This window comes from Xenopus tropicalis, chromosome 1 (genome assembly GCF_000004195.4).
Source record: "Xenopus tropicalis strain Nigerian chromosome 1, UCB_Xtro_10.0, whole genome shotgun sequence".
NCBI classification, from domain to species: Eukaryota; Metazoa; Chordata; class Amphibia; order Anura; family Pipidae; genus Xenopus; species Xenopus tropicalis.
Genome location: NC_030677.2, coordinates 2,620,482 through 2,646,806, shown reverse-complemented (window position 1 = coordinate 2,646,806; position 26,325 = coordinate 2,620,482). Strand labels below are relative to the sequence as shown.

Sequence of the window (26,325 nt, the reverse complement as noted above, 5' to 3'; positions counted from 1 at the left end):
ATACAGTGCTGAGTGTGGCAGCTTAAACATGGCGGGGTAGAAACAGAGGGGAAGGAAGGTGAATATTCAAATTTTATTCCTTTTTATACCTGCAGTCCTACAGAAAAAAATACATATTACAAACTAGGATTTCATATTGGAGCTCACTACAGTCCATTAGAGTCAAATTCCTCCACTCTCCATTTATTCCTATGGGATTTTTGAAAGAGTATTTGTCAATGACAATAAGTGAAAATTCACCCTTTGATAAAAATGCCTTCAATAATGCAAATTAAATGAATGTAGGGGGGCAGAATTTCATTCTAGCTGACTGTGGTGAGCTCTAACTAGTGATGAGCGAATCTGTTCCGTTTCGCTTCGCCGAAAAATTCGCGAATCTTTGAAAAGATCCGCGAAACGGCGAAAAATTCGCGAAACTGCGAAAATGACGTGCGACAAAAAAAATTGTCGCCCGCGGCTATTATTTTGTCGCGCGGCTATTGTTTCGTCTCCCGCGGCTATTGTTTTGTCGCGCGGCTATTATTTCGTCGCGCGCGGCTCTTGTTTCGTCGCGCGCGGCTCTTGTTTCGTCGCGCGGCTCTTGTTTCGTCGCGCGGCTCTTGTTTCGTCGCCCGCGGCTATTATTTCGTCGCGCGTGGCTCTTGTTTCGTCGCCCGCGGCTCTTGTTTCGTCACGCGGCTCTTGTTTCGTCGCCCGCGGCTATTGTTTTGTCACGCGGCTCTTGTTTCGTCGCCCGCGGCTATTATTTTGTCACCCGCGACTATTCTTTTTTGACTCTGGCGACAATTTTTGGACGTGCGGCGAATTTTTCCGCTGCGAAATTTTTCATCCGTTTCGCGAAACAATCAGCCAATGGCGAAACGCGGAAATTCGCCGCGAATCCATGCCTGGCGAAACTTTTCGCCCATCACTAGCTCTAACTTCACTCTTAATAAATATATCCCATTGGGGATAAAAAGGAACAAGTTTGGTAAGCATGACGCTACCTTACTAAAAAGGTTTTCATTATAATCATTTCTTTTTTGTAACTTATATTTTTATTAGATTTTAACCGTGATGATTGTACAATGACAGTAATAAATGATAAACATAGATGTAATAACAGTGCCGCATGGTAAGGTTATTAAAGGTATATGTAGGTTTTCACGGTGGTGTATTCCATGATGTCTCAATTGAAGAGAAGATAAAGAAAGGGTAGTTAGTAGAACACATATTAAGCAAAAATATTTCAACGGTACAATAAGGTTTCAGCCTCCATTAGCATATAATCCCTAGGGTGTCCAAATTTTGAGAAAGTGGGGGGTTCTGTTATTTAGTCTGGTGATGCCAGCTTCGAAAACCTTGTTAGACTCCACTCTTCGTTTGACCTCAGCTAAGGTGGGGGAGGTTGGGGTTTTCCAGTGTGCAGCTATCGAGATTAGAGTCGCTGTTAAAACATGGTTATGCTTGGTAAGCTTTATTAGTTTTTGGGAGCGGTTTGCCCAGCAAAAAGGTCTTTATGTCAAGTGGCACCGGATTTCATAATAGTTTGCTTAATAGATCTGAGATTTCTGGGGGGTTATCATGGGGCAAGACCAAAAAATATGTGGGAGGGTTCATTATAATCAATTCTTATACTACAAGTATAATTTCAAAAGTGTGATGTGCCACCTGCTGATTGGTTGCTAAAGGCCATTAAACCTGCAAGAAATGTTGCATCTTTTTATTACCTCTCATTGTAGCCTTGCATACACTACTTAGTCTCTTCAAGGCACCAGTCAGTACAGCATGACTATTCACTTATACACAGGCTAACAATCCACCTCACCCTAAAAGCTGCAAAGGGGTTTTCCCAGACATAATGAGGTTGGACTCTATTGTTTTACTGCAGTGTATGTGGTACCTGACTCTAGAGCTCTGGATAAGAAAAGGTAACATGAAGCTGCCAATCCACCCTGTGGGGCCTTTACCTTAGACTTATACTTTTACCCATCCCATGCAACAAAAAACTCTACACTGAGGAAGTAGGGCTGCTTTAATAAGAGGACAAAAGGGGCATTTGCCCGGGGTCCATTTATTTTGGAGTCCCACAGACTGAGCAACATTTTCTTAATTTTTTTGGGCCATTCTGGCCATAAGATATCTGTGACAGTGGCCCTCTCCCTCACCCTTACCCTAATAATGGCCACCACAAGCCGGCATCAATGAGCAGGAATAAGTGATTAAGTAATTGACAAGGGGGTGGGACCAGCATGCACATATGGTTGAAGAGCGAGTGAGAGACATGGGCTGATGACACATTGGGGGAGATTTATGAAGGGAAAAAATCGGATTGGAAACGAACATTTTGCAACTTTTTCATCGGCATTGAGATTTGTCGCAACTTTTTCATCGCCGCCACGACTTTATCGTCTTTTGCAGGACGTTTTCAACGTCGTCGCGGGAATAACCAATCCAATATTTTCGCGTTGGCCACGAAAAAGTCGCGGAAAATATACGAAAAAGTCACGACGGCAACTAAAATGTTGCGGAACATACAAAAAAGTCACGACGCCGACGAAAAAGTCGCAAAACTACCGATCATTACGAAAAAAACGCATTCAGACACCTTCAGACTGTTCCTGGATTAGTAAATCTCCCCCATTGTGTTGGTAATGCATTGGGCCACCAGGCCGGCCACCCAATCACACGAGCAAGCAAGACAGCTGCCTCAGCCTCTACAACAACACTTGGTTAGTCGGTCCCAGTCCCCACATCAGTCCCAAAGTCAAATGTTGCAAGTCCTGAGTCTTTGTTTTAAAGTTCACCTTGAAGGTGACTTTTAGGGGCTGATTTACTTACCCACGAACGGGTCGAATGGAGTCCGATTGCGTTTTTTTCGTAATGATCGGTACTTTGCGATTTTTTCGTATGTTTTGCGATTTTTTCGGATTCTTTACGAATTTTTCGGATCCAATACGATTTTTGCGTAAAAACGCGCGTTTTCCTATCCATTACGAAAGTTGCGTAAAAAGTTGCGCATTTTGCGTAGCGTTAAAACTTACGCGAAAAATGCGCAACTTTTCGCGTAAGTTTTAACGCTACGAAAAATGCGCAACTTTTTACGCAACTTTCGTAATGGATACGAAAAACTCGCGTTTTTACGCAAAAATCGTATTGGTAACGAAAAATTCGTACAGAATCCGAAAAAATCGCAAAACATACGAAAAAGTCGCAAAATGTTCGTTTTCAAGTCGGAACTTTTCCAATTCGGGTCGGATTCATGGGTTAGTAAATCAGCCCCTTAGTATGTTATAGAATAGTCCGTTCTTTGCAGCTTTTCTAGTGGTCTTTAAGTTGGTATTTTTTTAATAGTTTCTTATTTATTTTCCTTTTTCTTCTGACCCTGCTTTCAATGGGGTCACAGAAATGAGAGATTACAATATGATTGTTATTGATATTTAATGTTATTTTTTTTTATCCTGGTTTCTCTTACCCATATTCCAGTCTCTCTTTAAAACCACTGCCTGGTTTTTAGGGCAAGTTGGACAGATAGCATCTAAAATTTCAAACTGGAGAGCTGCTAAACAAAAAGATAAATTTGGCATGTGACTAAAATCACATATGATCTAACTGGCATGTGTGGAGTTAAAGGTGTGCCTTTGGCCATTTTCCAGTGATCTAACTGGCGTTTATGGATTATTGGTATTTGTTGAGTTAATGAAGTGCTTATTTACCATTTTCAGTGATCTTACTGGAATTTGTTGAGTTAATGAAGTGATCTTACTGGCTTGTCTAGTTTTAACAAAGTGCTCATTGGCAATTTCCACTTGCATAGCTGGGGTTAGTATGTTAATTATGCTTTTCCTGTAGTAATTATATTGGTGCATAATGTTGTGAGTAAATACTGTGATTATGAATTTTCTGTAATAATTATACTTCCACATCTGGTTTATGTCTTGTTAAATGGATGTATGGGGGTGTGGCCTAAAGTGGGTGTGGTCAAAAATGTTGTCAAGCTGAACACAGCTGGATGATGCTGGCTCACCAATTAGATCTTTGACCATGGACCACCAAGGTCTTAAAACAGTACTGTGAGGAATAAAGTACAATATATAGAATAACATGTATTCTTTGAGGCAGGAAAGAGTAAGGCCGCAATTCATTACATGTATTTACTAGTGTAGAACACAGTGCAGTGGCTGGTTTATGCATCTATGTTGGGGGAAAAGGATCCAGAACCACAATGTGATACTGATAGAATAAACTAATGCTAAGTTTATGGAGTAAAGTTATTTTGCTCACAGTGATAAAGTTCATATATGCATGTAAAGACTCCAAATTCCTTGGTAGATTTCCAAGCTGGAACCCTACAGTGAGGCCCAGAGAGACAGGGAGGATCAGGTGTTATCTAAATTATGTTAGAAAAGTGCTAAAAATTGGGGATAAAGTAATTATATCTGAATTCACTGTGTGATCATCAGACACCCCTAGGAGTGGCTACCACAGAGACCAAACAATCACACCATAGTTGTCAGGCACTACAGATATTAACTGGAGATTTTGTCGAGCCATTCAAAATGCCTTATAATTTTTTCTTCTGAAGCAAGATAAATCTGCCAAAAATTAGATGTATGTATGGGTGTCACGTGCCTCAGCTGTATGTGGGGCAGAAATAACCTGTGTATATCTTTGCTATTTTACATCTGTTCCTTTATGGCATCCATTTGACCCTCACAAACAGAGTAGGGGAGCAGTTGCCTTGCCATGAATTCCTAGCCGGACTGCTGGTAACATACAACGAGAGCTACAAGTCACAGATTATTCCTCAGACAATAAATGCTTGTAATGAAAGATTTTGACCATACAGTACCCCTTTTCTCATTCCCTACATTACAGAGGTAATTTACTGTTAGGAAGGCAGTGTGCAAAGTACATAAATAGTTTTATTCTCTCATTTTGCATTTCTTGATGTTGACTTTCTTACATATTTAATTGCCACATGTGCTGCATTATAAAGTGCAAAGACCTACAGTTACCCCATAATTACAACACTGCCTGCTTTTGGCAGCACTGTATATGTTGGTTGGCAGTGCAAGGAAGGTAGGCATTCCCATACCACCCCCTTACCCAGTGGAATGATATACAAGTTAGGTAGCACCAGAGGATGCTAGACTTCCCCCGTAATGCTGTAGTTTGCACCTTGAACCATATGACAGGTTATATAATACACAAGGAATAAGTGCCATGTGGTATAAGACACAGTAGGAAGGAGGTCCCTGCCCCGTAGAGCTTACAATCTGAGTGGTTGGGTAACATACAGGCACAAACTGTAAGGTAAGAGGGCATCAGGTATGTGCATTTGCCCTTAAGCGCAGGACTAGGCAAAATAATGTTTTAGTGCTCGAGAAGGTACAGTCTGAGCTTTTTCTTAAAGAGAGTGGGTGAGTTTTCCCTACGGAGGGATTCAGGGATAGAGTTCCAGAGGTAAGGAGCAGCGAGATAGAAAGGGTTAAGACAAGAGAGCGCAGTGGGTGTGGATGGTGTAAACAGATGGAGGCTCTGAGAGGAGCAGAGGAGACGACCAGGAACGTGCAGGGAGTGCAGTGAGGGAATGTAGTGAGGAGGAGGGGGACCAGTGAGGGAATGTAGTGAGGAGCAGGGATATCAGTGAAAGAATGTAGTGAGGAGCAGGGAGACCAGTGAGGGAATATAGTGAGGAGCAGGGAGATCAGTGAGGGAATGTAGTGAGGAGCAGAGAGACCAGTAAGGGAATGTAGTGAGGAGCAGGGGGACCAGTGAGGGAATGTAGTGAGGAGCAGGGAGACCAGTGAGGGAATGTAGTGAGGAGCAGGAAGATCAGTGAGGGAATGTAGTGAGGAGCAGGGAGACCAGTGAGGGAATGTAGTGAGGAGCAGGGAGACCAGTGAGGGAATGTAGTGAGGAGCAGGCAGACCAGTGAGGGAATGTAGTGAGGAGCAGAGGAGGGAAGGGCTTTGAATGTTAGCAGGAGGATTCTGTAAGCTCCTTTGCTTAACAGGCACGCATGCAGGAGAGCTTAATTGAGGCTGAGCAGGTTCCCTCTTAGGAGAGAGCAGGAGGATCCTGGCAGCAGAGTTTAAAATTGATTGCAGGGGAGAGAGGTGGGAGTCTGGGAGGCCGGTTAGTAGGAGATTGCAGTAATCTAAGTGGGAAAGGATAATATGGTTAGGGAAGGAGAGAGACTGGTCAAGAGGACCCCAAGGCAGCATGCAGACAGGGTTGATGGTTTTAGCTGGTTAAGTTTGAGCTGGTGTCGGTTCATCCAGGAGGATATAGCCAGGGGGCAGTTAGTGCAGGGGGGTCTAAATATATCTGGGTGTATCTGCATTTAAGTGATATTTAAGACCAAAAGAAGAAATAAGGTCTCTTAAAGAGAGAGTGTACAGGGAGAACAGCAAAGGACCAAGCACAGAGCCCTGAGGCACCCCCACACTGAGCTGAACCCCCACACTGAGCTGAACCCCCACACTGAACTGAACCCCCACACTGAGCTGAACCCCCCACACTGAGCTAAACCCCCCACACTGAGCTGAACCCCCGCACTGAGTTGAACTGGGGTAGATGATTTGTTAGCAAGAGTGACAGAAAAGGAGTGGTTAGAGAGATAGGAAGAGAACCAGCCTGATCCCGGATACCTAGAGAAGAGAGAATTTGAATAAGGACAGAATGGTCAACAATATCAAAAGCAGAGGAAAGGTCTAGGAGAATGAGAACCTAGTAGCGTCCTTTGGCCTTGGCAGTCTGGGGATCCTTAGCAACTGTCTATAAGGCCGTCTCAGTGGGGATCCACCTGAGGAAAGGATAGAGTCTCCTGTGTGTGTCCCCTGTGTGAGTCCCCAGTGAGGGATCCATCTGAGGGAAGGTATAGAGTCTCCTGTGTGTGTCCTTGTGTGAGTCCCCAGTGAGGGATCCATCTGAGGGAAGGTATAGAGTCTCCTGTGTGTGTCCCTGTGTGAGTCCCCAGTGAGGGATCCATCTGAGGGAAGGTATAGAGTCTCCTGTGTGTGTCCCTGTGTGAGTCCCCAGTGAGAGATCCATCTGAGGGAAGGTATAGAGTCTCCTGTGTGTGTCCCTGTGTGAGTCCCAGTGGGGATCCACCTGAGGAAAGGTATAGAGTCTCCTGTGTGTGTCCCCTGTGTGAGTCCCCAGTGAGGGATCCATCTGAGGGAAGGTATAGAGTCTCCTGTGTGAGTCCCAGTGAGGGATCCATCTGAGGGAAGGTATAGAGTCTCCTGTGTGTGTCCCTGTGTGAGTCCCCAGTGAGGGATCCATCTGAGGGAAGGTATAGAGTCTCCTGTGTGTGTCCCTGTGTGAGTGCCCAGTGAGAGATCCATCTGAGGGAAGGTATAGAGTCTCCTGTGTGTCCCTGTGTGAGTCCCCAGTGAGGGATCCATCTGAGGGAAGGTATAGAGTCTCCTGTGTGTGTCCCTGTGTGAGTCCCCAGTGAGAGATCCATCTGAGGGAAGGTATAGAGTCTCCTGTGTGTGTCCCTGTGTGAGTCCCAGTGGGGATCCACCTGAGGAAAGGTATAGAGTTTCCTGTGTGTGTCCCCTGTGTGAGTCCCCAGTGAGGGATCCATCTGAGGGAAGGTATAGAGTCTCCTGTGTGTGTCCCTGTGTGAGTCCCCAGTGAGGGATCCATCTGAGGGAAGGTATAGAGTCTCCTGTGTGTGTCCCTGTGTGAGTCCCCAGTGAGAGATCCATCTGAGGGAAGGTATAGAGTCTCCTGTGTGTGTCCCTGTGTGAGTCCCCAGTGAGGGATCCATCTAAGGGAAGGTATAGAGTCTCCTGTGTGTGTCCCTGTGTGAGTCCCCAGTGAGGGATCCATCTGAGGGAAGGTATAGAGTCTCCTGTGTGTGTCCCTGTGTGAGTCCCCAGTGAGGGATCCATCTAAGGGAAGGTATAGACTCTCCTGTGTGTGCCCCTGTGTGAGTCCCCAGTGAGGGATCCATCTGAGGGAAGGTATAGAGTCTCCTGTGTGTGTCCCTGTGTGAGTCCCCAGTGAGGGATCCATCTGAGGGAAGGTATAGAGTCTCCTGTGTGTGTCCCTGTGTGAGTCCCCAGTGAGAGATCCATCTGAGGGAAGGTATACAGTCTCCTGTGTGTGTCCCTGTGTGAGTCCCCAGTGAGAGATCCATCTGAGGGAAGGTATACAGTCTCCTGTGTGTGTCCCTGTGTAAGTCCCCAGTGAGGGATCAATCTGAGGGAAGGTATAGAGTCTCCTGTGTGTGTCCCTGTGTGAGTCCCCAGTGAGAGATCCATCTGAGGGAAGGTATAGAGTCTCCTGTGTGTGTCCCTGTGTGAGTCCCAGTGGGGATCCACCTGAGGAAAGGTATAGAGTTTCCTGTGTGTGTCCCCTGTGTGAGTCCCCAGTGAGGGATCCATCTGAGGGAAGGTATAGAGTCTCCTGTGTGTGTCCCTGTGTGAGTCCCCAGTGAGGGATCCATCTGAGGGAAGGTATAGAGTCTCCTGTGTGTGTCCCTGTGTGAGTCCCCAGTGAGGGATCCATCTAAGGGAAGGTATAGAGTCTCCTGTGTGTGTCCCTGTGTGAGTCCCCAGTGAGGGATCCATCTGAGGGAAGGTATAGAGTCTCCTGTGTGTGTCCCTGTGTGAGTCCCCAGTGAGGGATCCATCTAAGGGAAGGTATAGACTCTCCTGTGTGTGCCCCTGTGTGAGTCCCCAGTGAGGGATCCATCTGAGGGAAGGTATAGAGTCTCCTGTGTGTGTCCCTGTGTGAGTCCCCAGTGAGGGATCCATCTGAGGGAAGGTATACAGTCTCCTGTGTGTGTCCCTGTGTGAGTCCCCAGTGAGAGATCCATCTGAGGGAAGGTATACAGTCTCCTGTGTGTGTCCCTGTGTGAGTCCCCAGTGAGAGATCCATCTGAGGGAAGGTATACAGTCTCCTGTGTGTGTCCCTGTGTAAGTCCCCAGTGAGAGATCCATCTGAGGGAAGGTATACAGTCTCCTGTGTGTGTCCCTGTGTGAGTCCCCAGTGAGAGATCCATCTGAGGGAAGGTATACAGTCTCCTGTGTGTGTCCCTGTGTGAGTCCCCAGTGAGAGATCCATCTGAGGGAAGGTATAGAGTCTCCTGTGTGTGTCCCTGTGTGAGTCCCCAGTGAGAGATCCATCTGAGGGAAGGTATACAGTCTCCTGTGTGTGTCCCTGTGTGAGTCCCCAGTGAGGGATCCATCTGAGGGAAGGTATAGAGTCTCCTGTGTGTGTCCCTTTGTGAGTCCCCAGTGGGGGATCCATCTGAGGGAAAGGTATTGGAAGGCTCCAGTGTGTGTCCCTGTGTGAGGACAGGGGTTTCTCAGGGCCTGATACATGGGAGCAACTGCCTATCCAATGGGAGAGGTACTTTGGGCAGGTACTATTACCTGGGGAAATTAAAGAGCTTTTGGGGAAGGGACTTGACCAGAGACTGAACTGGGAAAGGGTATTTCCACCAGAAGTAGAGTGTGGGACTGAGTCCTGAGAGAGTTGGGAGTTGGTTTCCTTTTCATATTTTAGTTAGAAATATATAAAAATAACAATAATATTTACCAAGGATCCTCCTGCTCTCTCCTAAGAGGGAACCTGTTCAGCCTCAATTAAACTCTCTTGCATGGCTGCCTGTTAAAGGAACAGTAACACCAAAAAATGAAAGTGTATAAAAGTAACTAAAATATAATGTGCTGCTGCCCTGCACTGGCAAAAGTTGTGTGTTTACTTCAGAAAGTCTACCATAATTTATATAAATAAGCTGCTATGTAGCCATGGAGGCAGCCATTCAAAGGAGAAAAGGCACAGGCACATAGCAGATAACAGATAAAACACCATTGTATTCTACAGAATTTATCTGTTATCTGCTATGTAACCTGTGCCTTTTCTCCTTTTTTCCAGCTTGAATGGCTGCCCCCGGGGCTACACAGCAGCTTATTATATAAATTATAGTAGTGTTACTGTAGCAAACACACCAGTTTTACCAGTGCAGGGCAACAGTGCATTATATTTTTATTACTTTAAAGCTCTTTCATTTTTTGGTGTTACTGTTCCTTTAAGCAAAGGAGCTTACAAAATACTTCTACTAACATTCAGTGCCCTTCACTCCTCTGCTCCTCACTACATTCCCTCACTGGTCTCCCTGCTCCTCACTACATTCCCTCACTGGTCTCCCTGCTCCTCACTACATTCCCTCACTGGTCTCCCTGCACGTTCATGGCCATCTCCTCCGCTCCTCTCAGAGCCTCCGTCTCTTTACACCATCCACACCCACTGCGCTCTCTCGGCTTAAACCTTTCTATCTCACTGCTCCTTCCCTCTGGAACTCTATCCCTGAATCCCTCCGTAGGGAAAACTCACCCACTCTCTTTAAGAAAAAACTCAGCTGTTACCTTCTGGGGCACTAAGACATTATCTTGCCCAGTCCTGCGCTTAAGGGCAAATGCCCGTACCTGATGCACTCTTACCTTCCAGTTTGTGCCTGTATGTTACCCAACCACTTAGACTGTAAGCTCTACGGGGCAGGGACCTCCTTCCTACTGTGTCTCATACCACATGGCACTTATATATATATATATATACATATATGTATTTATTGTATTTATTTATTAAATCACTTGTCCTCCCTGTGTGTAATTTTGTATTCTGTAAGACTGTACAGCGCTGTGTCCCCTTGTGGCGCTTTATAAATAAAGTTATACATACATACATACATACAAGTGTGAATTGTTTGTTAAATAGATAACTCCATTATATTTTCCATTCAACTTTTTCTCTGTTCTTCCCGTATCCCCTTTGTTCATGTTTTTGTATTCTCTCCCACTGCTTTTCTCCTTTTCCTTTCTTGTTTCTGATTTCCTCTTCTATTTCTTTAGTTAAAGGGGTGGTTCACATTTAAGCTAAGTGTTAGTATGTTATAGAATTTACCTATTGTAAGCAACTTTTAAATTGCTCTTCATTATTTATTTGTTATAGGCTCTGAATTATGGAATTACAGAATCCTGTGCTGTTACGACAGATACTGTAGCAAATATTTAAACTTTATTTTCCTCATTACTTTCCCCAGAGCCGTGCCTGAGTATTACCGACAGTTTATAGATTTTCGTTACTTTATTGAACAAACAAACAATAATACAGCCTTGTTCCCCAACCTGACCCTGGGGTACCATATATACGATTCCTGTGGGGACCCCCGGAAGGCAGTGAGGAGCGTATTACAGATATTATCTGGTACCAGGGAGCCGGTTCCCAATTACTCCTGTGTGGGAAAGAGAAACATTGCTGGGTTTATTGGGGATCTCACCTCAGAGACAACTGTACCCATAGCCCAGATACTGACTCTGTATGGATATTCCCAGGTGAGAAAAATAATTTTTTATAAAACCATTATTAGACAATTTTAAGGCATATCGTGAGCCTGTAAGCTCCAATGATTGAGTCTTCTGCATGTTGTACTAAAGACAGAGTCCATTGTTGGTAACTGTTGTGGTAGTGTGACCCAACAAATAAGAGAAAATGTGAGTTTTCCCTTTAAGTTCTCCATAGTGGGAGATGTAGGCTTTAAGGGAGATGTTGATAAACAGAGACTGTTTTCTCTGTTTAAACCTTTAAGTGCCACAGTACTTAGATGTAGAATCTACGTCCTGTTTAATAAAGTACCTAAGTGCCAAAGGACGTAGATTCTATGTCCTGCTGCACTTTCGGGTTTGGGAGTGGAGGAGTGGATTTTTAAGCCGTTCCTTTGCTCCCTGCTCATTCCCCAGCCCCTAGCCAACGAGCACGTGGGGGGAACAAGTGGCCCCTGGGGTGCGATCGCCCAGGGGCCCCATAGGAAAAGCCAGGCATGTTCATTCTACATGCCTGGCTTTCCCTGATCTCACTCTCCCTTCCTCCGCTTCCCCTCTGCTCCCCCTCCCCTTTGTGCACCATCCACTCACTAGATCCTTCAGTGCAGCTGCTGTCCCTGCGATGTCCTGTGATCTTCAGCTTCTTGACCCCAAGTAACTGCCACATACACACAAAAACACACAATCACACACTTATTACATTAGTACACACTTATATTTACACTTACTTACATACATTTTCGGGGGGGTTGGGGGGTTTCACACATTCACAGCACTTACAGCACTTACACTTACTTGCACACAAAACACATTTTACCTAGTGTACACACACACTTACACACATGTAATTTTGTAATTTTTTTTATCACATCATTTTTATTCTTGCCTTAAAAAATGTTTTATTGCATTTTATTGTGTTTTTACTACATTTTCTGTGATTTTGGTGCATTTTTAGGTATATTAAAGCATTTTTAGCCATTTTATTGCATTTTCAGTTATGTATAGTTGTTCGCTTGACTTTGTCTGTAAAACTTATTTGCCCAAGCCAAAATACTCAAACTGTGATTCTGACCACATATATTACTAGACAAAAAAAACCCATTGATTTTAGTGATTTTGCTTTTCATTTTTAGCAATTTTTTTCAAAAATATCACAAAAACCGTTCTGTTTAGCATACCTTTGCAGTGTGGTAGTTTGCAGTAGAAAGTTGTATTTAGCCATTTTTGTTTTGTCAGAATGTGTACTTTCGGAAAATGTATGGTTTTCTAGGGTCTCGGTACTGTTAGGGGGTCTTATGGCACATAATACACATACCGGGTGGAAAAACTGCACAAGCCTGAGCGTCTTATGTGAAAATTCATATGCACTATTTTTATTTGGGTGCCCCTGTATGCCACACAGTTTGGTAAATCTATGCATATTGGGCATCAAACTGTTCAGTAGACCCCTGGGTTCATATTTAGAATGTTTTATGTTGATACTTGTATTTGCACATGGACATTTTGTCTGCTATATTTCAATTTGGCTTCCTCTGTACCCCACATACACTAGTTTGGTAAATCTATGCATATTGGGCATCAAACTGTTCAGTAGACCCCTGGCGTTCATACTTAAAGTGTTATATGTTGATACATTACAAAATGTGGGGGTACATAATGGGGTAAAATTCAAGCTTTGTGACGATTTTCAGAAATATCACAAAAACCGTTCTGTTTAGCATACCTTTGCAGTGTGGTATCTTGCAGTAGAAAGTTGTATTTAGCCATTTTTGTTTTGTCAGAATGTGTACTTTCGGAAAATGTATGGTTTTCTAGGGTCTCGGTACTGTTAGGGGGTCTTATGCCACATAATACACATACCGGGTGCAAAAATTGCATGAGCCGGAGCGTCTTATTTGAAAATTCATATGCACTATTTTTATTTGGGTGCCCCTGTACGGCATGTAGTTTGCCCAATATATGCATATAGGGCATCAAACTGTTCAGTAGACCCCTGGCGTTCAAGCTTCGTGACGATTTTCAGAAATGTCATAAAAACCGTTCTGTTTAGCATAGTTTTGTAGTTTGGTAGTTTGCAGTAGAAAGATGTATTTACCCATTTTTGTTTTGTCAGAATGTGTACTTTTGGAAAATGTATAGTTTTCTAGGGTCTCCTTACTGTTAGGGGGTCTTATGGCACATAATACACATGCCGGTAGCTTATATTGCAGCGTATACACTTTGTATGCACTAACTTCCTTTTGGGGTCTCTAAATGCCAGATACATTGGTGATCCTATGCACAGTGGGTATCAAATTGTTCAGTGGATGCTTGGCTTTCATATTTAGGGTGCGTTTTCTTGGTACCTAATGTTATGTGGGAGATAAGGTGCTTGAAAGTGGGAGGTCTGATGTGATTTTTAGGTATTTCATCAAAACCGGCAATTTTGGGAAAGCATTGCGACTCTGTAGTTTGGAGTAAGAAAGACATGGGTACCAATTTTGAATTTACCCGAATGTGTACTTTCCAAAAATATAGAGTTTTTGGGGGTCAATGTATTTTTTTGTGTTTTTACCCCACAGAAAATGCAGTAAACATGTTGAATTTTCAGTAGCTAAAGAGACCTCTGGGGCAATCTCTATTCACTAACTTCCTTATGGGGTCTCTAAATGCCAGAGACATTGGTGATCCTATGCACAATGGGCATCAAACTGTTCAGTGGACCCTTGGCTTTCATATTTAAGATGACATAAGGCTTTCCAAATCAGTTGAATTTTTGTACATAAAATATGTTTCTGGTACAAATCCCTATATCATGAAAAACAGCATTTTTTTTGTATTTCAAGCTCTATATCTTGTTCTTGGAAATACACCAAAACAATATATAGTTTGCCTACCTAAACTTAACCTCCCCCCCAGTAAATGCCCCTAAAATGAGAGAGCACAGAATGTTAAAAAAATGTCTGGCACTGAGGGGAACCAAAATGTGAAATTCTCCTGGCACTTAAAGGGTTAAAGGGGTTTTACTTAATGGCCCTGGAAGCTATAGGGTTCTGGATGTAACAAGTGGATCAGGTGATCCATTCCAGTAGTTCAGCTATTGGAGCTTATTTTCCACAGGAAGGCTGTCCTGTGGAAAGGTATTTAATTGTATGGAAAGGTGTGTAAAGGTCTCTCAGAGCAGGAAGGATACCTGTCTGTGTTTTAGGACTCCCAGAGGGGCTGGGGTGCTTCCTGCCACTGCAAGGAGCAGAGGGAGCCCCTACTTAAGCAAGCTACCAAGAGACTGAGCGTCTAAGAAGCTGAAAGGAAAGCCGGGAGGCTGCAAAATCCCCCAGAAGTGTTGTGAGTACAGGGGTGACCCCAACATTTGTGTTTTCCCATTGGTAGTCCACAAGGGGCCCAGGCTAGTGAGGGAACTCATTTAATGTGTGAAGGTAGTGCCCAGAGGGTAGGATTTATTTTTATGATTTGTTTTGTATGCTGAAATGGCCCCCCCTGTGTTACATAAACTGCCTTAAGGCTAAGAAAGTGTCTGTCATGGATCCCACTAGTTTACACTGTCTATATTCCAATATACGAAAGCAAAGTGAATCTTTATTTCATTTTCTCAGATCAGTTACGGAGCCACAGACCCATTACTGAGGGACAGAGCCGCCTTCCCGTACTTCTTTAGGACAGTACAAAGTGATCACCATCATTGTTACCTCCTTACGGAGCTACTGAAGCATTTCGGCTGGACCTGGGTTGGGGTTATTAGATTAGATGATGATGCCGGAGACAGAGAATTCCAGCTTCTGACAAAATATTTCTCTAACAATGGAATATGTATCGAGTTCTCAACAAAGATAAATATTAAGGCAAACAAATATTCAAGTGACCCCCATATTGCTAAACATAAGGAGCAGCTCCAGAAATCCACCACCAGTGTAATTGTACTTTGTGGAACGGTGTCTATAGCAATAGCTGAAAAATTCAGCCTATTAAAAGATGTTCTCAGAGAGAAGACTTTAATTCTCGCTACTAACTGGGCAGCCAATCACATGATGTATTATGCCATAGAAGTGTTTAATGGGAGTTTGGGGTTTATGCAACGTTTACTGTATTCACTAAATGGCCCCAAAGTAAAGGCTTTCCTAGCGAGCATCCATCCTTCCAAATACCCCAAAGACAAGTTGCTTGAAGACCTTTGGATGCAGCATCACTTATGTTCCTCATCTAATGAATATAAGAACAAGATTTATGACTATTTGTACCCTTATAGTCTGCATAACTGCAGCGGAGAGCAACATATTCAGGATATCTGGAACATTGACAATGCTTTACACTCCCCCCGGGTGCACCTTGCAGTCAATGTGCTGTCTCATGCAATTCATAAGATGCACATGTCCCTCAGTAAGCTCAGCCCCAAACAGAACAAACGACTGTATAGTTACAGGTATCAGGTAAAAAGCATTAAACTGAACTCCTAAACATATTCTGTTTTGATTGGTAACAGATATTGTTATGAGTATCCTGCTGCCCCAGTTCTATTTGCCTTTGTGTGTTACCTTCTAGCCCACATGTAGGTTATTTCTCTCTATTATTTATGAGCTATGGTTGCACAGATAAAATTCCAAGATGATAATTCAATTGTGGACAGTTTAATTTAGCCTTTACTTTTGGCAAAAAGCCAACTCCCTCTCCAACTATCCTTATCCTCCACCTGCTATAGGGGAAAGATACACAATATACTGATGTTACTACACATAGTGCATGTCCTTTCTTTATTCATTTACAGATTCAACAATTTTGGTTGTATTTCTTAGGGTTATCCAATAATTTCCTCTAGTGTATTGTTTCTCGTGTATCTGAATAAGTGATAGCACCTGCCCATAGTACTGGTGCTACTTACATTAGAGAGAAGTACTAGATTCATTTGCCATGATCTATTTTTCTTAAACTTTGCAGATAGAAATGACATCATTATTATTAGATGAAAGTGCTTAATCCAATTTTTCAATTTCCTTGTTTTCCCTTTTTAAATAAAAGTAACCCATTAATATCTTATGCCAGTAGGTTATTGTATTATTGATATTATATGAGGCTCCCACTGATGTATAAACAAATCTTTAGTGTTTTGTTGATCTAAATCTGTGTCCTTTCTAGTTACATCACTACTTGAAGGTCCTTCAATATGAAGTCGAGGGGGTTCCTTACACTTTTGATGAAGCTGGAGAGTTTAAAAGCCAATATTGGATGTATAACTACATGATTGAAGCTGAAGAAAATGTGAAAGTGCAATACTTTGAATTTAACCCACTGGCTCCATCAGAACAGAAACTTATTCCAGCAGATATAAAATGGAAAACAGGCCAGGTGAGAGACTTTCTTTCCCTTTCCTTAATAATATCGGCTATAACATGTGAGGACGGGGCAAATTGAATATGTTTTTTTAAAAGGCCTTTACTGCTAACTGCTACTTTTGTTTATGTAACAAACATTATAGTTAAATTGGGTTAGTAAAAGACCAAAGTCCACCACCTACGCTACTTCAAATGAATGTTTAGTCCCTTAACTCTAAAGAGGGGCCTCTGCTGCATTGATCTGCCTATAATGTCCTGTAATGTAAAGAGTCATCATATCCCTCACAAGCACAAGAGAAAACAACCACAACCATGACAGTTTCCATCAAGTTGAACCTCATTTCCCAGTTTGCTGCCCAGTTTTCCAGTTTAGTCAAATCGCTCTGCAAAGCGGCAGCATCCTGCATGGAACTTATAGTTTTGCACAATTTAGTGTCATCCGCAAAAATAGAAACAGTACTGTCTATGCCCACCTCCAGGTCATTAATAAACAAGTTAAAAAGCAAAGGACCAAGGACTGACCCCTGCGTTACCCAGCATTAGTGGAAATAATTTATTCCAATTTTTTTTAAAAAGTGAGAAATGAAAAAAGTCAGTTTCATTAAATCTGCCCCATTGGGCTATCCCCACTCTGAAAAACATGTCAGGTTCTGTTCAACCTCTAAGATTCCAGAAGTTTGTTGCTGTAGAGCTCAAAAACAAAGAGATTATAGGAAAAAACAAGAAAAAATATTTATAGACCCATTTATCAATACTAAAACCACAATATCTAGTCACAAACAAGGAAGAATAAAGAACATGAAATCCACAGTTTTTGGAGGCATTTTTGTTCACTTACAAACTGTAAAAAACCTGAAAACTAGTATTGAGCGAATTTGTCCAGTTTTGACGAAAAAATAATAATAAAAATGATTTTTTTTCACAGTGTGACCATTGGATCTGACCACTACCATGCTGTAAAATAATTAATTTTGTAATTTCATTGATTTGCCTAATTGTATTTCATTTTTGTGGTTTTATTGCAGTTTTATACTTTCTTTGTTGCATTTCCTTTAGCACAGCTAGGGTACACCAAGGGTCAGGACAGGTTGGATTGTGGTACCCCTCCCTAGGAAACTTCACATACACACAGAAAATGTTGATGGATTTATTGGCAGGACACTATGCATATACATATTTGCAGGTTTTGCCAGGTGCAACTTCACTCACATAACACAGCTGGTACTTTCTGAACTGATGAGGGGAATCCCCACTTCCAGCACCTTGCTTGTCTCTCTGCTTCCTTGTTCCACGACTCCTCCTCTCTCACTTCCTTCCTGTCAGCTCTCACAGAGGGTGGGGTCACCTCCTCTCTTACTTCTTTCCAGTCAGCTCACACATAAGGTGGGGTTGCCTCCTCTCTCACTTCCTTCCTGTCAGCTCACACAGAGGGTGGGGTCAGCTCTTCTCTCACTTCCTTCCTGTCAGCTCACACAGAGGGTGGGGCTCCTCTTCTCTCACTTCCTTCCTGTCAGCTCACACAGAGGGTGGGGCTCCTCCTCTCTCACTTCCTTTCTATCAGCTCACACAGAGGGTGGGGTCACCTCCTCTCTCACTTCCTTCCTGTCAGCTCACACAGAGGGTGGGGTCAGCTCTTCTCTCACTTCCTTCCTGTCAGCTCACACAGAGGGTGGGGTCAGCTCTTCTCTCACTTCCTTCCTGTCAGCTCACACAGAGGGTGGGGCTCCTCTTCTCTCACTTCCTTCCTGTCAGCTCACACAGAGGGTGGGGCTCCTCCTCTCTCACTTCCTTTCTATCAGCTCACACAGAGGGTGGGGTCACCTCCTCTCTCACTTCCTTCCTGTCAGCTCACACAGAGGGTGGGGTCAGCTCTTCTCTCACTTCCTTCCTGTCAGCTCACACAGAGGGTGGGGCTCCTCCTCTCTCACTTCTTTCTAGAGATGTAGCGAACCTCACAAAAAAAGTTTGCGAACCCGTTCGCGAACTTCCGACAAAAAGTGCGAACTTTTGCGAACTTTGCGAACCCCATAGACTTCAATGGGAAGGCGAACTTTAAAACCTAGAAAAGCCATTTCTGGCCAGAAAACTGATTTTAAAGTTGTTTAAAGGGTGCCACGACCTGGACAGTGGCATGCCGGAGGGCGATCAAGGGCAAAAATTTCTCTGAAAAATACGTTGTTGACACAGCGTTGCGTTTTGTGCTGTAAAGGGCAGAAATCACACTACATTCCTAAACTTGTGTAATAAACTACTTTAAAACGTCTGGCGTCTACATGCCAATCAAATCGTGTAAAGGTTACAGCCGGTTCACCCGCAAAGACAAAACGCCGCAGTAGTGGATACGGAATATATTATTGTTGGTGGAAAAACATCGCTCAGGTAATTTTATTGCAATGCAATGTCACTACTATGTGTAACGTGTTTGGTGCACTACTATGAAAAACAGCAAACAGCACTGGACACATTAAAGAACAGTAAGTTAAATTTAAAAAAAAATTAATAATAAAAAAAAGTGATCTCTGGTTGGTGCTGGGGGTGAACTACTAGGAGCAGCACACCAGTCCCCCACAGCTAGACTAATAGCACTCGGCTCTATAAATTACAGTAGAAAAGTAAAAAAACACAAATAAAAAAAAAATGATGTGAATGTGTGGTTGGTGCTTAGTGCACTACTATGAGCAGCACACCTGTCTCCAACACACACAGACGGAGCTGCAGTACACAATGAAAGAAGAGTAAAACTAATCAGAAAATAAAAGCAGTCCTTACAAGGACTATTGGGTTACAGCAGATGAGATCAGCAGGACAGCTGCCCATAGCAGCTACATACAGAGCAGTAGAAAGTAGATCACTAGTCAGCAAAGCTACCTAAACTGTCCCTCAAATCCCTGCACAGCTCTCTCCCTATGTGCTAATACAGAGCAGTAGAAAGTAGATTACTAGTCAGCAAAGCTACCTAAACTGTCCCACAAACCCCTGCACAGCTCTCTCCCTATGTGCTAATACAGAGCAGTAGAAAGTAGATTACTAGTCAGCAAAGCTACCTAAACTGTCCCTAAAATCCCTGCACAGCTCTCTCCCTATGTGCTAATACAGAGCAGTAGAAAGTAGATTACTAGTCAGCAAAGCTACCTAAACTGTCCCTCAAACCCCTGCACAGCTCTCTCCCTATGTGCTAATACAGAGCAATAGAATGTAGATTACTAGTCAGCAAAGCTACCTAAACTGTCCCTCAAATCCCTGCACAGCTCTCTCCCTATGTGCTAATACAGAGCAGTAGAAAGTAGATTACTAGTCAGCAAAGCTACCTAAACTGTCCCTCAATCCCCTGCACAGCTCTCTCCCTATGTGCTAATACAGAGCAGTAGAAAGTAGATTACTAGTCAGCAAAGCTACCTAAACTGTCCCTCAAATCCCTGCACAGCTCTCTCCCTATTTGCTAATACAGAGCAGTAGAAAGTAGATTACTAGTCAGCAAAGCTACCTAAACTGTCCCTCAAACCCTGCACAGCTCTCTCCCTATGTGCTAATACAGAGCAGTAGAAAGTAGATTACTAGTCAGCAAAGCTACCTAAACTGTCCCTCAAACCCCTGCACAGCTCTCTCCCTATGTGCTAATACAGAGCAGTAGAAAGTAGATTACTAGTCAGCAAAGCTACCTAAACTGTCCCTCAAATCCCTGCACAGCTCTCTCCCTATGTGCTAATACAGAGCAGTAGAAAGTAGATTACTAGTCAGCAAAGCTACCTAAACTGTCCCTCAAACCCCTGCACAGCTCTCTCCCTATGTGCTAATACAGAGCAGTAGAAAGTAGATTACTAGTCAGCAAAGCTACCTAAACTGTCCCTAAAATCCCTGCACAGCTCTCTCCCTATGTGCTAATACAGAGCAGTAGAAAGTAGATTACTAGTCAGCAAAGCTACCTAAACTGTCCCTAAAATCCCTGCACAGCTCTCTCCCTATGTGCTAATACAGAGCAGTAGAAAGTAGATTACTAGTCAGCAAAGCTACCTAAACTGCCCCTCAAACCCCTGCACAGCTCTCTCCCTATGTGCTAATACAGAGCAGTAGAAAGTAGATTACTAGTCAGCAAAGCTACCTAAACTGTCCCTCAAACCCCTGCACAGCTCTCTCCCTATGTGCTAATACAGAGCAGTAGAAAGTAGATTACTAGTCAGCAAAGCTACCTAAACTGTCCCTCAAATCCCTGCACAGCTCTCTCCCTATGTGCTAATACAGAGCAGTAGAAAGTAGATTACTAGTCAGCAAAGCTACCTAAACTGTCCCTCAAATCCCTGCACAGCTCTCTCCCTATGTGCTAATACAGAGCAGTAGAAAGTAGATTACTAGTCAGCAAAGCTACCTAAACTGTCCCTCAAACCCCTGCACAGCTCTCTCCCTATGTGCTAATACAGAGCAGTAGAAAGTAGATTACTAGTCAGCAAAGCTACCTAAACTGTCCCTCAAATCCCTGCACAGCTCTCTCCCTATGTGCTAATACAGAGCAGTAGAAAGTAGATTACTAGTCAGCAAAGCTACCTAAACTGTCCCTCAAACCCCTGCACAGCTCTCTCCCTATGTGCTAATACAGAGCAGTAGAAAGTAGATTACTAGTCAGCAAAGCTACCTAAACTGTCCCTCAAATCCCTGCACAGCTCTCTCCCTATGCTAACTCATGAAACACACACAGGCAGAATGTAAAATGGCTGCTGGGCTTCGGTTTATATATGGAAGGGAGTGGTCCGGGGGTGGTCCAGGAGGGAGAGCTGCCTGATTGGCTGCCATATATCTGCTGGCTCTGGGGTGAGAGGTCAAAATTTGGCTCCAGCTAAGGCGAACCCAAAATTGCGAACATCGCTAAAAGTTTGCGAACTTGCGAACTTGCGAACACCCAATTTTTGTGCGAATTAGTTCTCCGGCGAACAGTTCACTACATCTCTACTTCTTTCCTGTCAGCTCACACAGAGGGTGGGGCTCCTCCTCTCTCACTTCCTTTCTGTCAGCTCACACAGAGGGTGGGGCTCCTCCTCTCTCACTTCCTTCCTGTCAGCTCACACAGAGGGTGGGATTCCTCCTCTCTCACTTCCTTCCTGTCAGCTCACACAGAGGGTGGGATTCCTCCTCTCTCACTTCCTTCCTATCAGCTCACACAGAGGGTGGGGCTGCAAACGCAGCAAATTACAACGTTTCTAGGGGATTTTCAGAAATGAAACATAAAAAATGCTAAATTTAGGAAAGCTTTGCAGATTGGTACTTTGATATAGAAAGGTGTCTTTACCCATGTTGGATTTGTCTGAATGTGTACTTTCAAAAAATATATGGTTTTAAGGGATCACCTTAAAGGTTTGCCTCTTTTACCACACACAAAACTGCCTGTGTGTTTTTCAATTAGGTAAATGTATGTGCACAAGGTATATTTTGGGGTCTCTAAGTGCCATGTGCTTTGATAAACCTATGTACAGTGGGCATCAAACTGTTCAGTAGACCTCTGGGGTCTCTGAACCTATTTAGGGTGTGTATACGGTTACCTAATGACCTGTGAGAGAAAAGATGCTGCAAAGTGGAAGTTTTCAGGTGCTTTTCAGAAGTTTCAGCAAAATCACCAATTTTGAAGTAGAAAGTCATGGGTACCCATTTTAGATGACAGAAATGATAGATTGTATGGGGGTATGTTTTATCTTGCTACCTAATAGTATGTGGGAGATAAGATGCTGCAAAAAGCTTTGAGATGATTTTCAGAAATCCCATCAAAATTGCCAATTTTAGAAAAGCTTTGCGGCTTGGTACTTTGGAGTAGAAAGACATGGATACCCATTTTATATTCAGGGGAATGTGTACTTTCCAAAAATATATGGTTTTCCTAGATGAATGTACTTTTTCTAGCTTTACCCCCATAAAATGAGTAAATGTGTTGAATTTCACCTTGAGATCCCTACATGCCACATACTTAGGTAAACCTATGCACATTGGGCATCAAACTGTTCAGTGGACCCCTGTTGTACATAATTAGAATGTTTTATCTTGGTACCTCATAGTATGCACGAGAAAAGATGCAGGAAAATGAAGACTGTGGAGACTTATTCCCTCCCTACCAAACTTGTCCCCTCAATGTATCGCCTGACCAAGAAAACAATGACAATGACACCATAATTTTTGTGGGTGGAATTCGGCCACAGCTTTATTAAAGAAATCCCAACATCAGAAAATAGTCCTTGCCATGTATTTAAAACTTTACCAAACATCGCAACAACATTTTTATAACTGTTTTATAACGAATGCCGGCCACTGCAAATGCAGCGGGCATGTGAAAACCATCAAACACCACCAGAGATGAAATGGCCAAGGACTATCCCCCGCTATTTGCTGTGACAAACCAAATATGTAAAGTATATATATAAGTCTTTGAAATGTAGAACCTGCAAAGAAAATATAAACATTGAAATTGAGAGAACTTACAGGCCTATGCTTACTATCTAATTGCTCCTAAACAGGGAGGGGGGAGGGAGATGCTGCTCCGTACCTGCAGAGTGAGAACCGGTGAGAGAGCTGACAGGCAAAGGGGAGGGGGTGAGTACAGTTACTTTTTCTTCCCGCCCAAAGGCTAAGCTAATTAACTCCTCGCGTGCCGGAGGGAATTGGGCACAGATTGGCTTCCCAGTCCCTCGGCGCTTTCCTTACGTATTTCAGCGCCCTCTAAGATTTGAGGCGATTTTTGGAAATCTCCTCAAAATCGCCAAATTTAGAAAACCTGTGTGGCTTGGTACTTTGGAGTAGAAAGACATGGGTACCCATTTTAGATTCGGAAGAATGTGTACTTTCCAAAAATATATGGTTTTCTGGGGTAAACTTCATTTTTTGTGGATTTACCCACCATAAAATGCAGTGAATGTGGTGAATTTGCAGTAACTGAAACAACAGAAATGATACACCATATGGGGGTATTTTCATTTTGGGGCCCCTACATGCCACATTCTTAGGTAAACCTATACATATTGGGCATCAAACTGTTCAGTGGACCCCTGGCATTTATAGTTTAGGGTGTTTTATTTTGGTACCTAATGATATGTGGGAGATAAGAAGCTGTAAACTGGAAGTTTTGAAACAATTCTTCAAAAATTTCACAAATTTTTATAAAAACTGATACATTTAGGAAAGCATTGCAACTTGGTAATTTGGAGTAGAAAGACAGTTGTTCCTATTCTAGATCCATCATCATCCAAAAATGTATAGCGTTATAGCATAAACCTGCTTTGAGTGGAATATTTGGCCTTGAAATCTAAAGTATGTAGCTTTCTGGAGCAGTGCTTTGGAAATTTGGTAGTGTACTGCTGGGAGTTTTTGACCTATACAAGTGAGAAATCTCCATAAAACTATATACAGTATATTTGGTATTGGCACGTTCAGGAGACATGGGACTTTCCAAATCAGTTGGATTTTCATGCATAAAATAATCCATGTTCCTGATAAATGTGTCTATATTATGAAAAATATTATTTTTCTTCATTTTTTTTAGACATTTAGAAGCCTATATCTTGTTACAGAAATGAAATGATACAAAAATTCTTCCATATTTTGAAAGCTTAGGTTGTCCTGAAAAAAAATGGTATATTATTTTCCCATGTAAACTAAAACCCTCATGGAAAGGTCCCCAAAGTGAAAGAGTGCAAAATGTTCAAAAACAGTCTGGTAGTTGAAGTTCCACTTTGTCCAAATCAGCTGGCAGTTAAAGGGTTACATTATCCCTACCACTTACAATCTGGTTTTATTTGAGATTGGGGTTTTGATAACAAAGAAAATTAATATTGGATTGAGATGGCAGCAGGCACAATACATACTAATAATAACAGCCCCAGTGCACTTCTGGGAGAAAAGGAGAATCCAGGGAGTGGCTGGCTTTGGAGCCAAAACCAAGGATGGGGCCAGCAGGTTATAAGAGAACACCAGCTCCAGATCCAGCCAGAACCAGGATCTTCATCCTGTGTGGAGTGCGGCCAGGAGGAAAGGCCTAGAGCCCCATCTGTACAGAGAGAGCCCATCCTGTTCCCTGCCAGGCTGCTAGAGATCCAGGAGGTGCCCAATGCCACTGTGCACAGAGCCGCCTGTGAACTCCAGTGTGTCTGCCGCTGATAGCCCCCCTGTAACCCACCAAAGGGAGGATACTGGCAAGGCTACAATTGTCGGGCCCCTGTGTGAGGACAGGTTTTATTCATGTACCTGCTACATGGAAGCGGCTACTAAATCCAAGTGGTGGGACTTTGGGGCAGGTAGCACTACCTGGGGTATAAGGGAAGAGACATTCTGCATTTAACTGAACTGTGCATTATTAATCCCACCCAGAGTTGAGGGACTGTGCTTACAAAGGCACTGTGCTCATTAGACAGTCAGAGTGTATTATCTGCCAGAGAGACTGATAGTTCCCCAAGTGTCCCCAGTGCAGGATTGTTTCTATATCTGATGTCCGTTTTTCTATTTTTTATATAAAGTTAATCTTTGCTGCAAAATTGTGTGATTTATTTCCTAGTGGAACCCCCTGGGGTGTGCTCCTCAGTGCCCACTAGGGGGGAAGCACTGCACTGTACTCCCCAGTTCCCAGTACTGTTCATGCAAGGGGGACCAGGCTACTAGGTTACAAATTTACAGGTAACAGCCCAGAAAAGAGTGAGTGTAATCCAGTTGTGTGCCAAGAAAGGGTTACAGCAAGAAGAGTGACCCAAGAGTGATAACATCCATAGATATTTGGAAAAAAGCTCAATAAACTTCAAATCTTTACATGGTATGGGTGGCATGGTATGGCTTAAGTTTGGACATCAACTTGTGATCTGTAACCCCAAAATGTTAAATGTACAATGATGCTTCAGTATTCCAATGATTCTATGATTTAAGTCACAGAAAGGGTTAAATTCTGTCAGTTTGAGATCCATTCATATCACAGTAGCCTTTCTGTGTATTTGTCTCCTAGAAGCCAAGAGCTCAGTGCTCAGACACCTGCCCAACTGGTTTCAGGAAGGCATCCAAGCCCGGGACCCAGTCCTGCTGTTATGGTTGTGCCCAGTGTTCCGAGGGAGAGATCTCCAATGTAACCGGTTTGATTGGTTCTATAAATGGGTTTGATAGTTCTATAAACTCCTAGCCACTGATTATGCAAGCTTTTGGGACAAATCCACTTTCCCAGGGTTGCCATTACCTCATAACAAAGTGTAAATTATATTAATATGATAAAGACTAATCAATATCTGGGTGGGAATAGTCTTTACACATACATATTATATTTACAATAATGCCCCAAGCAGGGACCTCAGCTGCCCGAACTCTTGTTTAACTTGGTAAACACTTTGTTACTAAGGGAAGATTTTCATAGTGAAAGTGTTTAATCAATAGATATCAATGAACTCTTTTTATTTAAAGGCAGTAAATTGATGGGGGTCCCCCAAAAAACCCTGATTTTTGCATAAATAAAAAAGTCATCATGCAACAGGAATTAATTCTCATCAGGTCTTTAAATCAGTAGGAGTCAGAGCCAGCAGTGCAGAGAATGTAAACAGCCAAGCAAACACTTCTTTCATTAGCAACAGAATTACGTTCCCGCTCCTGGGTCCCTGGTTGCCCTGAGGTTGCCCTTTGGGTGCCATTCCCATGCTTATCTTTCTGAGCTGTGGAATGGGGCAAGTATAATT

At 43.1% G+C, this 26,325-nt stretch overlaps 1 protein-coding gene across 1 annotated transcript in view; it reads left to right on the top strand.

Annotated features, from left to right (window-relative positions):
• The window catches only part of LOC116408384 (vomeronasal type-2 receptor 26-like), a 31,622-nt gene that overhangs the window by 4,118 nt on the left and 1,179 nt on the right, over positions 1 to 26,325 (top strand). The window contains exons 2-6 of the mRNA XM_031895159.1: positions 11,048 to 11,339; positions 14,921 to 15,751; positions 16,455 to 16,664; positions 25,084 to 25,092; positions 25,614 to 25,734. Coding sequence (XP_031751019.1) covers positions 11,048 to 11,339; positions 14,921 to 15,751; positions 16,455 to 16,664; positions 25,084 to 25,092; positions 25,614 to 25,734 — 1,463 coding nt within the window. The remainder of the gene's footprint in view (positions 1 to 11,047; positions 11,340 to 14,920; positions 15,752 to 16,454; positions 16,665 to 25,083; positions 25,093 to 25,613; positions 25,735 to 26,325) is intronic.